The sequence below is a fragment of the Coffea eugenioides genome, chromosome 3, assembly GCF_003713205.1.
Source record: "Coffea eugenioides isolate CCC68of chromosome 3, Ceug_1.0, whole genome shotgun sequence".
Classification (NCBI taxonomy): Eukaryota; Viridiplantae; Streptophyta; class Magnoliopsida; order Gentianales; family Rubiaceae; genus Coffea; species Coffea eugenioides.
This window is the reverse complement of record NC_040037.1, coordinates 8,854,725-8,867,256: the sequence shown is the minus strand read 5'-3', so window position 1 is coordinate 8,867,256 and position 12,532 is coordinate 8,854,725. Positions and strand designations below refer to the sequence as shown.

The 12,532-nt window shown below is 36.2% G+C and overlaps 1 protein-coding gene across 2 annotated transcripts; it reads left to right on the top strand.

Moving 5' to 3' along the window:
• The first annotated feature begins 4,528 nt into the window (after positions 1-4,528).
• Positions 4,529-12,532, top strand: LOC113765506 (probable sucrose-phosphate synthase 2). Of its 2 annotated transcripts, none has more exons than XM_027309717.1 (12): positions 4,529-5,499; positions 6,432-6,664; positions 7,108-7,171; positions 7,261-7,959; positions 8,397-8,528; positions 8,607-8,738; positions 8,843-9,019; positions 9,098-9,151; positions 9,253-9,315; positions 10,229-10,942; positions 11,026-11,153; positions 11,891-12,532. In XM_027309717.1, exons 1-12 carry the CDS (start codon positions 5,218-5,220, stop codon positions 12,171-12,173), a joined length of 2,961 nt encoding a protein of 986 aa, XP_027165518.1. In that variant the 5' UTR covers positions 4,529-5,217; the 3' UTR covers positions 12,174-12,532. The 2 variants fall into 2 exon arrangements, with proteins under 2 accessions (XP_027165518.1, XP_027165517.1); XM_027309716.1 differs by having other exon boundaries at positions 9,992-10,942.

The window sequence follows — 12,532 nt, the reverse complement described above, 5'->3', positions numbered from 1 at the left end:
CGCGCAACATATTATCATCAACCCGTAAGAAATCAAATTATGGTTGCTATTTATCATATGCAAAGGTATTTTTATCAATAACACCCAACCCCAAGACCCCATATAGACTGATATGATTTGATGGGCAAGCGTAATTGTGCCTTTTTTTCTGCGCTCATGGCTTATAAATTATAATGAGAAGAAGTAGACAACCGTCATATCCATCCTACCTAAAAGTTAGTCATGGTTCACTTGCTATCACAAAAGGATCTGTCAAACACAAAAGATTTCAACATATTTTGTCTCAACTCTTAGTGGCTAATTATGGTCTCAGTTCAACATGCAAGAACATTGACCTTTGATCAAGTTTTTGTTGGATTGATGAAACCTAAACCTACCTAGATGCCGATCGAGCCTAAGTTTAACAGCAATGGTTAATAGTTGTAGAATTTCAAAGTAAACAAATTCTAGCACAGGCAAGCAAACAAAAGATTGATGCCAGATAAATTGAAGCCAGTAGTAATTGTCCATGGCCATGTTGCTATGCCTACCAGATGGCTGTTTTTTTTTTTTGGTAAGAGCCTACCATATGGCTGTTGGTAAGTCTATTGGTAGATAATTCCAAAGAAGTACGTGAACATGGAAAAGTTCATTGCTACATTGTGCTAGTATTTTTTCAACTTTTTGAACCAAATTATTTTTTTTCACATCTCTCCAACTCTTATTGAGAGTGGAGAAAGTACAATGTAAAGTCCAAATAAGCACATGAAATGGACATCCATGTGAGGAAAACCCTAAAGAGTAGAAGCCCTTTTCTCTAGCTGACCATTGGTGTCAAAAAAAAATAATAATAAAGAGTGAAGAAAGCCAAGAAAGGAGGCGCAATTGCATGTTTGTCTAATTGTGCCTCTTCAAATTTTTGTTTGTGTGCATTCATTGTATCACTAAAAGTTAATGTGGATTGTAGCTGATTCGAAGCTTGGAAAGGTACTTGTGTGTGAAGGGTTTCACCTATTTATGGCAAAGATGAATAGTGGGGATAAAGTTTGATTGATGGTTGTTATTACAAGCTAGGATGATGATGTTTCTGCCACATACGTTGGACTCAAAACACACACAAACAAACATTAGAAGATTCTGATGCCCTCAGGGCCATGTCAAACAAGGGTTTGATAGGTTTTTTTGTACCCATGTTTCAAGTGAAAAAGACTACTTTTATTATGAAAAGTATAGCTCAATTGCTCATTCGAAGAATCAAGCCACTGCATGATTTGTGGAGTGATAGAAAGTTTACCAGATATCAAGCATTTTTCTACATTTTCCCAATTGTTGGGTATTTGGATGAGTTCCTTTCCAGCGAGGCTGAACTACCACTGTCCCGAAAGAGTCAATTATCTCAACTCAAAGATTAATTCTCTCTTAACCATTTAGTACTTTGGTTTAATGTACTGAAACGTGTAGTTTTTCTGTTTGACAAGCAAATAAAGCAAAGTTAACCGGTCAAGGCAAGTGACAAGGATGGCACTTATTCAGGGTGCCAAACATCACAAAATCCAGACAAACTTTTATTATAATTCTAAGGTAGATTTAACATTGGTATATGTCAGAAACTAATATATATATATATATATATATATATATAGAGAGACACACACACATACACACAGACACACGCACACATTTATGACAAAGTTAAAATATGGTAATAATTTGTTGGGGTATTTTAATAAAATAATTAAATTCTCAATTAAATGTGCATGTTACAAGAAAAATAAATTGGTAAAATTTTCTGCAATTTATAGGTGTTTGAATGTTTTTGAAGAAAGACCTATTATATGAAATTATGGCTTTTCAATTACAATAAGTTTTTGTGACCTACAATACAAATTTGAATGTATTTTGAATGGCCAATAATTTTAGCATCTACTTGATGTCTTATTAGTAGTCTAGGTTATATTTGCCTAACTTTTCTCCACCTATAAATATGCATAGTTGAGATGGAAAAATATTACTACTACAACTTATGTTTTGTGAGTTTAAATTCACTATTTTCTATCTCATAATTAGGCAAGAAAAAAGGTGTTTGCCGAAGATTCTGCTGTACCAGAGTTGATTCTTTCGCAAAGGCTTAAATCACCTTAAAGAAAGCGAAATATCCGTATCTCAACCCTCCACATTTGTACATCATTATTATATTAATATTTTAACTATTTTATCATAGTTAATTTTATGAGTGTTATAATTATTATTATTATAACTATTGTTAATTTTTCTATTTAACATTGTATTTTTATTCTAGCGGAACAACATAGTGTATGAGTAACATATGGATCCCTCAGCTGGCAATTCAATCACTGAATCTTGAGAGTGGTAAACTATTTTAATGTTAGGAAGCATCCTATCTTAATGGACTGATCAAAACCTCAAAGAATTCAGCTTCATATGCTGCTCCAGATGTAAGTCTAAACTGAACTGCTTGTTTATATAGTGTCATAGTTCTTCTTGTGGCCTTTTGGGCATTACCATAGCAATAGAAAGAAAAAATCACCAAAATGGTCCCTTGCATTTCCAAAAAATGTTTCATTGACGCAGACATTACAAATATATCGTTGATTCTCTTAAATGACTGTGTTAGCTAGAAGAGAATCAGATCCCAGAATTTCCAAGAACACTAAAGCCATAAAGATTCTGATTAGCAACCATCGCTTGTTCTGATATGGTTGTAGAATTATGTATATGTGGTCTGTGGTTCATGCAGTGTTAGCCGGCAAAATGACCCCATGAATTATAATAACTTTCCTCAGATGTCAAAATGATCTCATGAATTATAATAGCTTTTCTTAGATGTAATAATATTCACGGTTAGACCGATCCATGGCCCTTTTGGTCAGTAAGGTGGAAATATTTATTCATGGTTCTCTCTTGAGTCTTGAGGCAAAATAAACTTTAGGGAGAAAGAAATCAAAGCATTAATTATTAATTCTTGCACAAACTTTACATACACAAAAACAAGAATAGTTACAATGAATTCTTGCATTTAGTTGTAAGAGGAACAATTTGAACACTATTTAGTGGACCAAACCTTTTTTTTTCCTTTTTCAAAATTATCGATCGAATTTTAACACTTAAATTAGATTTTTAAGTTTCTAAGCTAGTAAGTTCTAAGAAATTTTCATTTGACCACCTCCCCTTTCTATTTTCTCTCTTATATTGATAAACCATTAGGTAATTTGGAATTGATATTTCATGTCTTTCAAAAATTGCATTGAATCTTCCATATGTGTATAAATTAGTTTTTTCTTTTTTTAAAAGGCAATTTGGAAATAATCTTGTCTAAATAATTACTCTTAATCTTTTATCACCAAATAATTGTAGAGAGTAAATTACCTATTATTCAGTCCTACAAAGAGTCTTAAAATGACAAATCACATTTGTCTTTAGGCAAGAAATCAAAGCTGTAGATTTTTAACACTTAAATTATATTTTTAAGTTTCTAAGCTAGTAAGTTCTAAGAAAATTTCATTTGACCAGCCTCCCTTTCTATTTTCTATCTTATATTGATAAACCATTAGGTAATTTGGAATTGATATTTCATTTCCTTCAAAAATTGCATTGAATCTTTTAGAATATATTTTGGAATATTTTTAGAAAATATTTTGGGATATTTAAGAGTAGAAGAGTTTCTAGAATATATTTTGAGATATTTTTTAAAATTTTAAAAAAATTTAAACTAATTTTTAGATTACCTTTTAGAGTACTTTTAAAAAATTTTATTGTATTTGAAAAACTAATTTTTGAAAAACACCCAAAAAACAGGGGATCTAAATAGAGCCAATCTCTTTGTCTCACATACATCATATTAAAAAAGTATTACAGTTTTTTTTTCAAAAAATTATCTCAAATAATTCTTGATCCAAACACGCTTAATTAGTATTCATTACTTGAGCAACACATCTATTTAACCCTTAAACAATTCCAATTTTGTACTTTTTTGATAAAATATTCATTTATTAACTTTTCGATTCTACTTGACTGTGTGAAAAAAATATCTATCATTTTTAACAATTTAACCCCAAAGAATTAAGATGTATCTTTTTCAAAAAAAAAAAAAATTGGATGCAAATAATAGTACTATACATGTTTATATTTCTCTAGGTGGATGGTGCACAGAAACAAAAGCGCCCACCTCGCATTGGGAAGCGGACAACCTTGAAATTAGTAACAAAACAAACAAATTATTCTCCCAAAATCACTCTCTTCTATTTTGGTTATGGGGCCCGGAGAGGGAGTGGGGGAGGGTATGGGTATCTGGGTGTGTGGGGATGGGATGACCCAATGTATCTATATGTATGTATATGCAATATCGGTGCATGACCCATTAAAACTTCATACAGATCCGTAATCCACGTGTCACTCCCTTGGCCCCACATTTAACTGCCATCTGATTCTCCCTCGCCTCCCTCCCAACCAATCTCCCCTTTCTTCCGAATCTTCCCTATCGGGTTTATTAGCTGAGCTCACACGCACAACACACAGTCACACAGTGACGCAGCACTCTCTGTCATATATCACCTGAGAAGGAAGAATGCTAGAGTTCAGTCCTAACAAAACTCAAATGGCCCAAAAGGGATGTTGCATGTTGGTTTTTTTCTTCTGATTTTTAACGCGAAAAAGAAAATATAGGATCACTATAAAAATTCACCTTTCTCTTTTTTTTTTGTATGGTTTATTGGTTTTCTTGGTTTTTTCCCCCTTTTTTGAGCACAAAATTTTATATCCCAATACTAGTCTAGTCTAGAAACGAAAAGAGATCTTGCATGTCGGTTGTATTCTGATTGTTGACGTGAAAAACAGTTGGAAAAATATCATGTATAGGACGTTATAAAAATCCCTCATTTCCTGGTTTCTTGATTTTCCTGGATTTTTTCAGGTGAAATCTTTGCTCCTAATACAACAGTAGAAACGAAAAGGGATCCTGCATGTCGGGTTTTTTTTTCCTGATTTTTAACGTGAAAGGGAGGGGGGAAATAGAAATTTTATTAAGCTGTAAAAATCCCTTCTTTGGTGTGTAAGTCTCTTGACTTTCTTGAATTTTGAGGTGAAAATTTTCCCTCCTGATACAAGAATTTCTTCGTGGAAAAAAAAGTGTGGAAACTATCAGAAATATCAAGCTATAGAAATCCCATATTTGATTCTTGTTTTTTTCTGGTTGGCGTTTGAGGTGAAAGAATTGATAAGATGGCTGGGAATGAGTGGATAAACGGGTATTTGGAGGCAATTTTGGATAGTGGGGCAGCAGCTATAGATGAGAATAAGGCCATCAGCTCTGTGAACTTGAGAGAAGCGAGTCATTTCAATCCAACAAAGTACTTTGTTGAAGAAGTTGTTACAGGGGTGGATGAGACTGATCTTCACAGGACATGGATCAAAGTTGTTGCAACAAGGAATACAAGGGAGAGGAGTTCAAGGCTGGAGAATATGTGTTGGCGCATTTGGCATCTCACCCGCAAAAAGAAGCAGGTAATTTTTGGTTTATTGACCATATATACATGCATATTGTGTGTGGATTCTTTTTATGTGTTTGTGGGATTCAATTTTTTTTTCTAATGTAGTTTGGCTCTTTCTGTAATAAATGTGCAAATGTTCTTGTGAATAGCTGACTGAGTCATATGTGTTTGTTGGGAGTGTGGATGTGTAATTTAATCTGCATATGTGTATTGTGCATATGTGTTTGTTGTGTGTTTGTTCGTGTAATTTAATCTGTATGTCATTATTTGTTTTGTACTTTCATTCTTTTTGTTGGCTGGGAGATTAGTTTCTTCATACATGTAACACTGTCAATTATGATAAATTTTTTTTTTATTTGTAAGTTTTAGGAGAAGGGGTAGGAATAATTCTTTATGTGTTTGTGGGTTTTATTCTTTTTGAGAGGATGGAGGGTAATGTAATTATGGATTTCAAATTCTCACTGTCCCGGATTAGAAGAATCTGCTACATGATTGGGATTTTCTCAAGTAATTGTGGCTGAAATCCTAATTTTTCTTGAACAGGGTATATATTATCTATTTGCTCAAGTAATTGTGGCTTTAAGTGTCGCAGTTGCTAAAAGCTGTCATTCTTGCAACTTGAGAATGAGAATCTCTAATGTTCTATTCTATTACTTGGTATAAAACTTGATCCTTTGCATTACGCACTTTAACAGCCTCCATTTGAGCTAGTATCTTGCAATTCTATCATCTGCATATAAGTCAAAGAAGAATAATCTCCAGAATTGCCATAAGATATATAAGCTTCTATCTAGGTTTTATTCTTTTTGGCTCTGTTGCGAGTTTTGTACTCATATGTCATTGAAAAGGCATTATGGATTGTTAGCTTCTCTGATATAGCAAAAAGATTTTTCTGAATGCTCACTGAAGAGTCAGGAATCACCATTATTTCTTAATTTTGTATAGTTGGAATTGGAAGATATCCAACGCTTAGCAAAACGTAGGTGGGAACGAGAACAAGGACGCAAGGATGTGACTGAAGATATGTCCGAAGATTTGTCTGAAGGAGAAAAGGGGGATGTGTTGGGAGAGGCAGTATCGCTAGACAGCCCCAGGAAAAAGTTCCAAAGGAATTTCTCCAACTTGGAAGTATGGTCAGAGAAGAACAAGGAGAAAAAGCTTTATGTTGTCCTGATCAGGTACAGTACCACTGTACCTGTTAAGGAAGTAGCACATAAATTATCCAATTTCTACCAAGTTCACCTTTGTGGTAAATACTTCCTAAGGAAATGTTTGCCCATTAAAAGGATTTTTCTGTTGCCTTTTCATATCCCTTTTTGCTCTAGTGGGTATTGCCAACAATAATTTCCACGAAAAATCAACTCACAATTTTGGGCATTTCTCTTCTACATTGACCAATTTCAACGTTCATCCATGACAATCCTAATCACTGGTTTTTCCAACTTGTGCCAGTGGCTTGTTAAGCATAGTTGGTTACTGGCCTAAAAAAACAGGTTGATGTTGACATCTTTTTAGTTTGACTTTCTGAGCCACTGATTAAGTTTCTCTTGCAATATCACACCCTTATGATATAGATTCTCTAATATCTCACTGAAGCATTTCCTGTTATCCTTTTCATCAGTCTGCATGGTTTGGTTCGTGGTGATAATATGGAGCTTGGTAGGGACTCTGATACTGGCGGCCAGGTAAGATCAGCATTCAAGAAAAACTATAACTCCTTTTACCTGTCAACTCTCATCTTATTTGGCCTGACCTGCTTTCATGAAAATGCCAGATTAAATATGTTGTTGAGCTTGCTAAGGCACTTGCTAAGATGCCAGGTGTTTATCGGGTTGATCTGTTCACCAGGCAAATCTCCTCTCCAGAAGTAGATTGGAGCTATGGGGAGCCCACAGAGATGCTAAATACTGGTCCCGAAGATGGTGATGGTGCTGATTTGGGAGAAAGCTGTGGGGCTTATATTGTAAGGATACCATTTGGTCCTCGTGACAAGTACCTACGGAAAGAATTACTGTGGCCTCATCTTCAAGAGTTTGTAGACGGGGCGCTAGCTCACATCCTTAATATGTCAAAAGTTTTAGGTGAACAAATTGGAGGTGGACATCCTGTTTGGCCTTATGTAATTCATGGGCATTATGCAGATGCAGGGGATAGTGCTGCTCTTCTTTCGGGTGCTTTAAATGTTCCGATGGTTCTGACAGGGCACTCACTTGGTAGAAACAAGCTAGAACAACTTCTGAAACAAGGAAGGCAATCAAAAGAGGACATTAATTCTACATACAAAATTATGCGTAGGATAGAAGCAGAAGAACTTTCACTTGATGCTGCAGAACTTGTTATTACAAGCACCAAGCAGGAGATTGATGAACAGTGGGGACTATATGATGGATTTGATGTAAAGCTTGAGAAAGTTTTGAGGGCCCGTGCAAGAAGAGGGGTAAATTGCCATGGTCGCTACATGCCAAGGATGGCGGTAAGCATACTGTTGAGAAATTAAATTGATATGCTATTGCTTTAGCTGAAACTTGTGCATTAGTGTTGGTTCTTAAAATAAGCAAAGCAATTTAGATAATTATTGCTTCTTTGTTTTTTTGTTCAGCTAAAGTAATTCCCTGGAATGGTAAGCTACTAAGACAAGGCTCATTACTCCAGTGTAGTAATGGTTTTTAATTGATAGCATGCCTCTTTTGAGGAACTTAGAAGATTTCATTAGACATGTATGATCTGCCTTTGTTATTTCCTATTAAGCACTAGTATGGCAGTTGGCTGTTGTCAATGAGACTATGATTTTCACTTAAGTTCTTGAATTCTGCAGCCAGGAGAGCATCATGAGAAAGTCTAGACATCTGCTCAAGTGTATATACATTTATGAAGGTTCTAATATCTGCTAGTTTTAGCTACATTTTTCAGGTTATCCCTCCTGGGATGGACTTCAGCAATGTCATAGCACAAGAAGACACAGCCGAAGTCGATGGTGAACTTGTAGCACTAACCAATGGTGATGGTGCTTCACCTAAAGCACTCCCTCCAATATGGTCAGAAGTGAGTAGGTGGTTTTCATAACTGATTTTGCTCTTACCTGGGAATGTTTACCTTACATCTTAGTAAATGTTTTGACAGGTAATGCGGTTTCTCACAAATCCCCACAAGCCAATGATTCTAGCATTGTCAAGACCAGATCCAAAGAAAAATATTACGACACTTGTGAAAGCTTTTGGAGAATGCCGCCCATTACGGGAGCTAGCTAATCTTGTAAGTAGGCAGCCGCACTCGTCCATGAATTCCGTAGAACATTTTAAGAACATGGTTGAGCACCAATAACAAGCTAATAACAAAATTAACATCCTCGTGTGCAGACACTTATAATGGGAAACAGGGACGATATAGATGAGATGTCTGGAGGCAATGCCAGTGTGCTCACAACAGTGCTGAAGTTGATAGATAAGTATGACCTTTATGGGCAAGTGGCATTCCCAAAACATCACAAGCAGGTTGATGTCCCAGAGATATACCGTCTAGCTGCCAAAACAAAGGTTCATTAGGACTTTCAACCTTACATATGTTGAAAGTTTCTGATAGTAAATACTAACCAGACATTAGTGATATAACAGGGGGTCTTCATAAATCCAGCTTTTATCGAACCATTCGGACTTACCTTGATTGAGGTTTGGCTCTAATTCTACAGTTTTGTTTATGCTATATTTTTCTGTAATCTTCTTTACCATATCTTGAAAGTAGTTCTGAATTCCTTTATTAAATAATGTAGGCTGCAGCACATGGGCTTCCAATGGTCGCAACAAAGAATGGTGGTCCAGTTGACATACACCGGGTAAAATTATCTTTGTCTTCTGCACTCAACATATTTTGTTGGATGAATAGTCCCATACCCTCGAGTATTACCGTCACATATGTCCACAATCCACAGTCGAACGGTTTCACGGATACCATAAACAACTAACTCTTGTGCAGCCTTTAATTTCTGAATAGGGCAAAAAAAGGTAAAAAACTCACAAGGTAAATAATGGAGTTTTATACAACTGGAAGATGAAAAAGATGGTTCAGCTGGTATTTAAGGCTAATTATGGCCTTGATTGTCATAAAAGCTTATTCTCCCAATTGTATGCCTCAGTTAAGCTTCAACTTTTGTATTGTAGTTGATAACTGCAAGAAAGCATTTTTCTCACCCCACCCTTCCTGCTGCTCACTGAATATTTTAAGCATATGGGAACTAGTTAATGTGCTTTAAAGTGCAAGAATAAGAAAAAAGAAAAAAGAATAAAGCCATTGAGAGGTTGACCCCCAAACTCAGTATGCCGTCTTCAGATGGGAACCACTAGATAGCAAAATTCTTACCCTTATATGGATTTGATTTCTTCAAAAGAATAAGGCAAGTGAACAGGCATCAGCTGGTGCAACTGACTTCTGAATTAGATAGACTTCTAATATTTTCATACAGTCTAGAGCCTTAGCTATTCGATTGACATCAGTTTCTTCTTTTTGACTAGGCACTAAACAACGGTCTGCTCATTGATCCTCATGATCAGCAGTCAATTGCGTCTGCATTACTTAAACTTGTATCTGAGAAGAACTTGTGGCATGAGTGCAGAAAGAATGGATGGAAAAATATACACCTATTTTCATGGCCCGAACACTGTCGCACATACTTAACAAGAGTAGCTGCATGCCGAATGAGACACCCACACTGGCAAACTGATACTCCTACTGATGAGTTTGATCCACAGGAGTCCTTTAACGATTCACTAAAAGATGTGCAAGACATGTCTCTCAGGCTTTCTGTTGATGGGGAGAAAACATCATTAACTGAATCACTTGATATGGCTGCAGTCAGTGATGACCGGCAACTGCAAGACCAAGTCGAGAGGGTGCTGAGCAGAATGAAGAGGCAAGAACCTGGTGCTCCTGATTCTGAAGTTGACAGGAAACCAACTGATAATTCACCAAGCAAATACCCAATGCTTAGGAGGCGACGCCGATTGATTGTTGTAGCACTTGACTGCTACGACAGTAGAGGAAATCCTGAAAAGAAAATGATACAGATTGTACAAGAACTCTTTAAAGCCATCAAGTTGGATCCACAAATTGCCAGATTGACAGGATTTGCTATATCCACTGCCATGCCAATCTCTGAGCTGATGGAATTCTTAAAATCTGGAAATGTAAAAGTTAATGACTTTGATGCTTTAATTTGTAGCAGTGGCAGTGAAGTTTACTATCCTGGTACATATAGTGAAGAAGATGGGAAGATTTGTCCAGACCCAGATTATGCATCACATATTGAGTATCGTTGGGGTTCTGATGGTTTAAAGAAAACCATCTGGAAACTGATGAACACGTCAGAAGGTGGAGAAGCAAAATCTAATCGTAGTCCCATTGAGGAAGACGTGAAATCAAACAATTCGCATTGCATATCTTTCTTAATCAAGGATCTCAGTAGGGTAAGTATAAACTTCACATAGACCAATGCCCAGGTTAATTTGTCGTGGATATGGGCTTGCATTTTATTTGATGGTTTTTTCAGGCCAAGAAAGTAGATTATATGAGGCAAAAACTTAGGATGCGGGGTCTTCGGTGCCATGTGATGTACTGCAGAAACTCTACAAGAATGCAAGTTATTCCTCTTCTTGCATCTCGATCTCAGGCTCTCAGGTAATAATTTTCCATGGAAATGTAAATAAATGGGCGATTGCATAGTAGAAAAACTATAAGGAAGCCATTGGCTTTCCCTACCTGAGTTGAATGGCCAAATATTTTCCAACAAAATTTGCAACCAGAAAGATAATGGTTCCATGTCATTTGAAAGGAAAGTGTCATTATTAAGTAGGAAATCTATTAGGCCAAGCAAAAGTATGTTGAAACCAGAGAAAAGTGAAAGGAGAAACTGCAGAAGAATAGAGATGAACCATTTTTTCCCCTAATTTCTTGGTGGGTCTAGTAATTGCTTTCCTGCATCGTGAAATGTAGAGAAATATCACCGCCCTAAGCCCCACACCCCTTTTAAAGTGCTTTGCGAGTTTCCTTTTTCATAACTTTTGATATGGTTCATTCTATTTCCTCATCTCAAAATATTAATCATCGGAGTAACTTAAAGAATTTAATCAGTTGTAAATGAACTAGTTGTATTCCATGTAATTTTAGCTTATGATGGTTGATTGTATCTTAAGATTCCTTCTTCCCAAAGATCATGATCCTTGTCCAAAACCACTAGAATAACAGAGCTAGGCTAATGTTTTCTGGACTGATTAATGGCCGCTTATTGTGTGTACTGCATTCAACGAAACATTCTGCAGACTTCTTGTGATCAGCCTGTTCAATCATAGCCTTTGAACACTAATTTGCAGAAACAATTATAATTAGAAGTCCCCTGATTTTTTTTATTCAAACAGATATCTGTTTGTCCGCTGGAGGTTGAATGTTGCCAATATGTTTGTAATTCTTGGTGAAACTGGAGACACTGATTATGAGGAACTGATCGGTGGAACTCATAAAACACTTGTCATGAAGGGGGTCACAGAGAAAGGCTCTGAAGAGTTGCTCCGAACAGCAGGTAGTTACCTAAGAGATGACATGATTCCAGGGGAAAGTCCATTTCTGGCCCATTTAAACGGGGATGCAAGAGCAGAAGAAATTGCCAACACACTAAGGCAGCTTTCAAAAGCTGGAATGTGATAACATCTGATGGGCACTTAATCCTTCTGTTTGTTGTCAAGTAAGACTTCATATACAAACAGGAGCATTATGCAGTAATTTATTGTATAGCTGTTGTCTCAAAATATTTTGCAAGAGAGGCACCACTTATAGAATTGTTCTATAAATGTTACTTTGGAGAATTATTTGCAACAAGGTCGTGAAACAATATGTTGTTTTGTTCATAATTCTTGTGCTCAAATGATAACATATGTCACGTTGTGGAAGTGCTGCTCATGAGATGTCCTAAATTCTCTCATAGCATCTCTGCAATTTTGTAATTGACCCAATTGCGCAAGCTAAAATTAGCGCTGAAACAAGAAAGAACTCGTTGCCCAAGA

Excerpts from the sequence above, each read along its gene's own strand:
- LOC113765506 (XM_027309716.1), top strand. The coding sequence starts at position 5,218 with ATGGCTGGGAATGAGTGGATAAACGGGTATTTGGAGGCAATTTTGGAT. Across the intron at positions 6,665-7,107 it reads CTTTATGTTGTCCTGATCAG|TCTGCATGGTTTGGTTCGTG; the intron begins GTACAGTACCAC and ends CCTTTTCATCAG. Across the intron at positions 7,960-8,396 it reads GCTACATGCCAAGGATGGCG|GTTATCCCTCCTGGGATGGA; the intron begins GTAAGCATACTG and ends TACATTTTTCAG.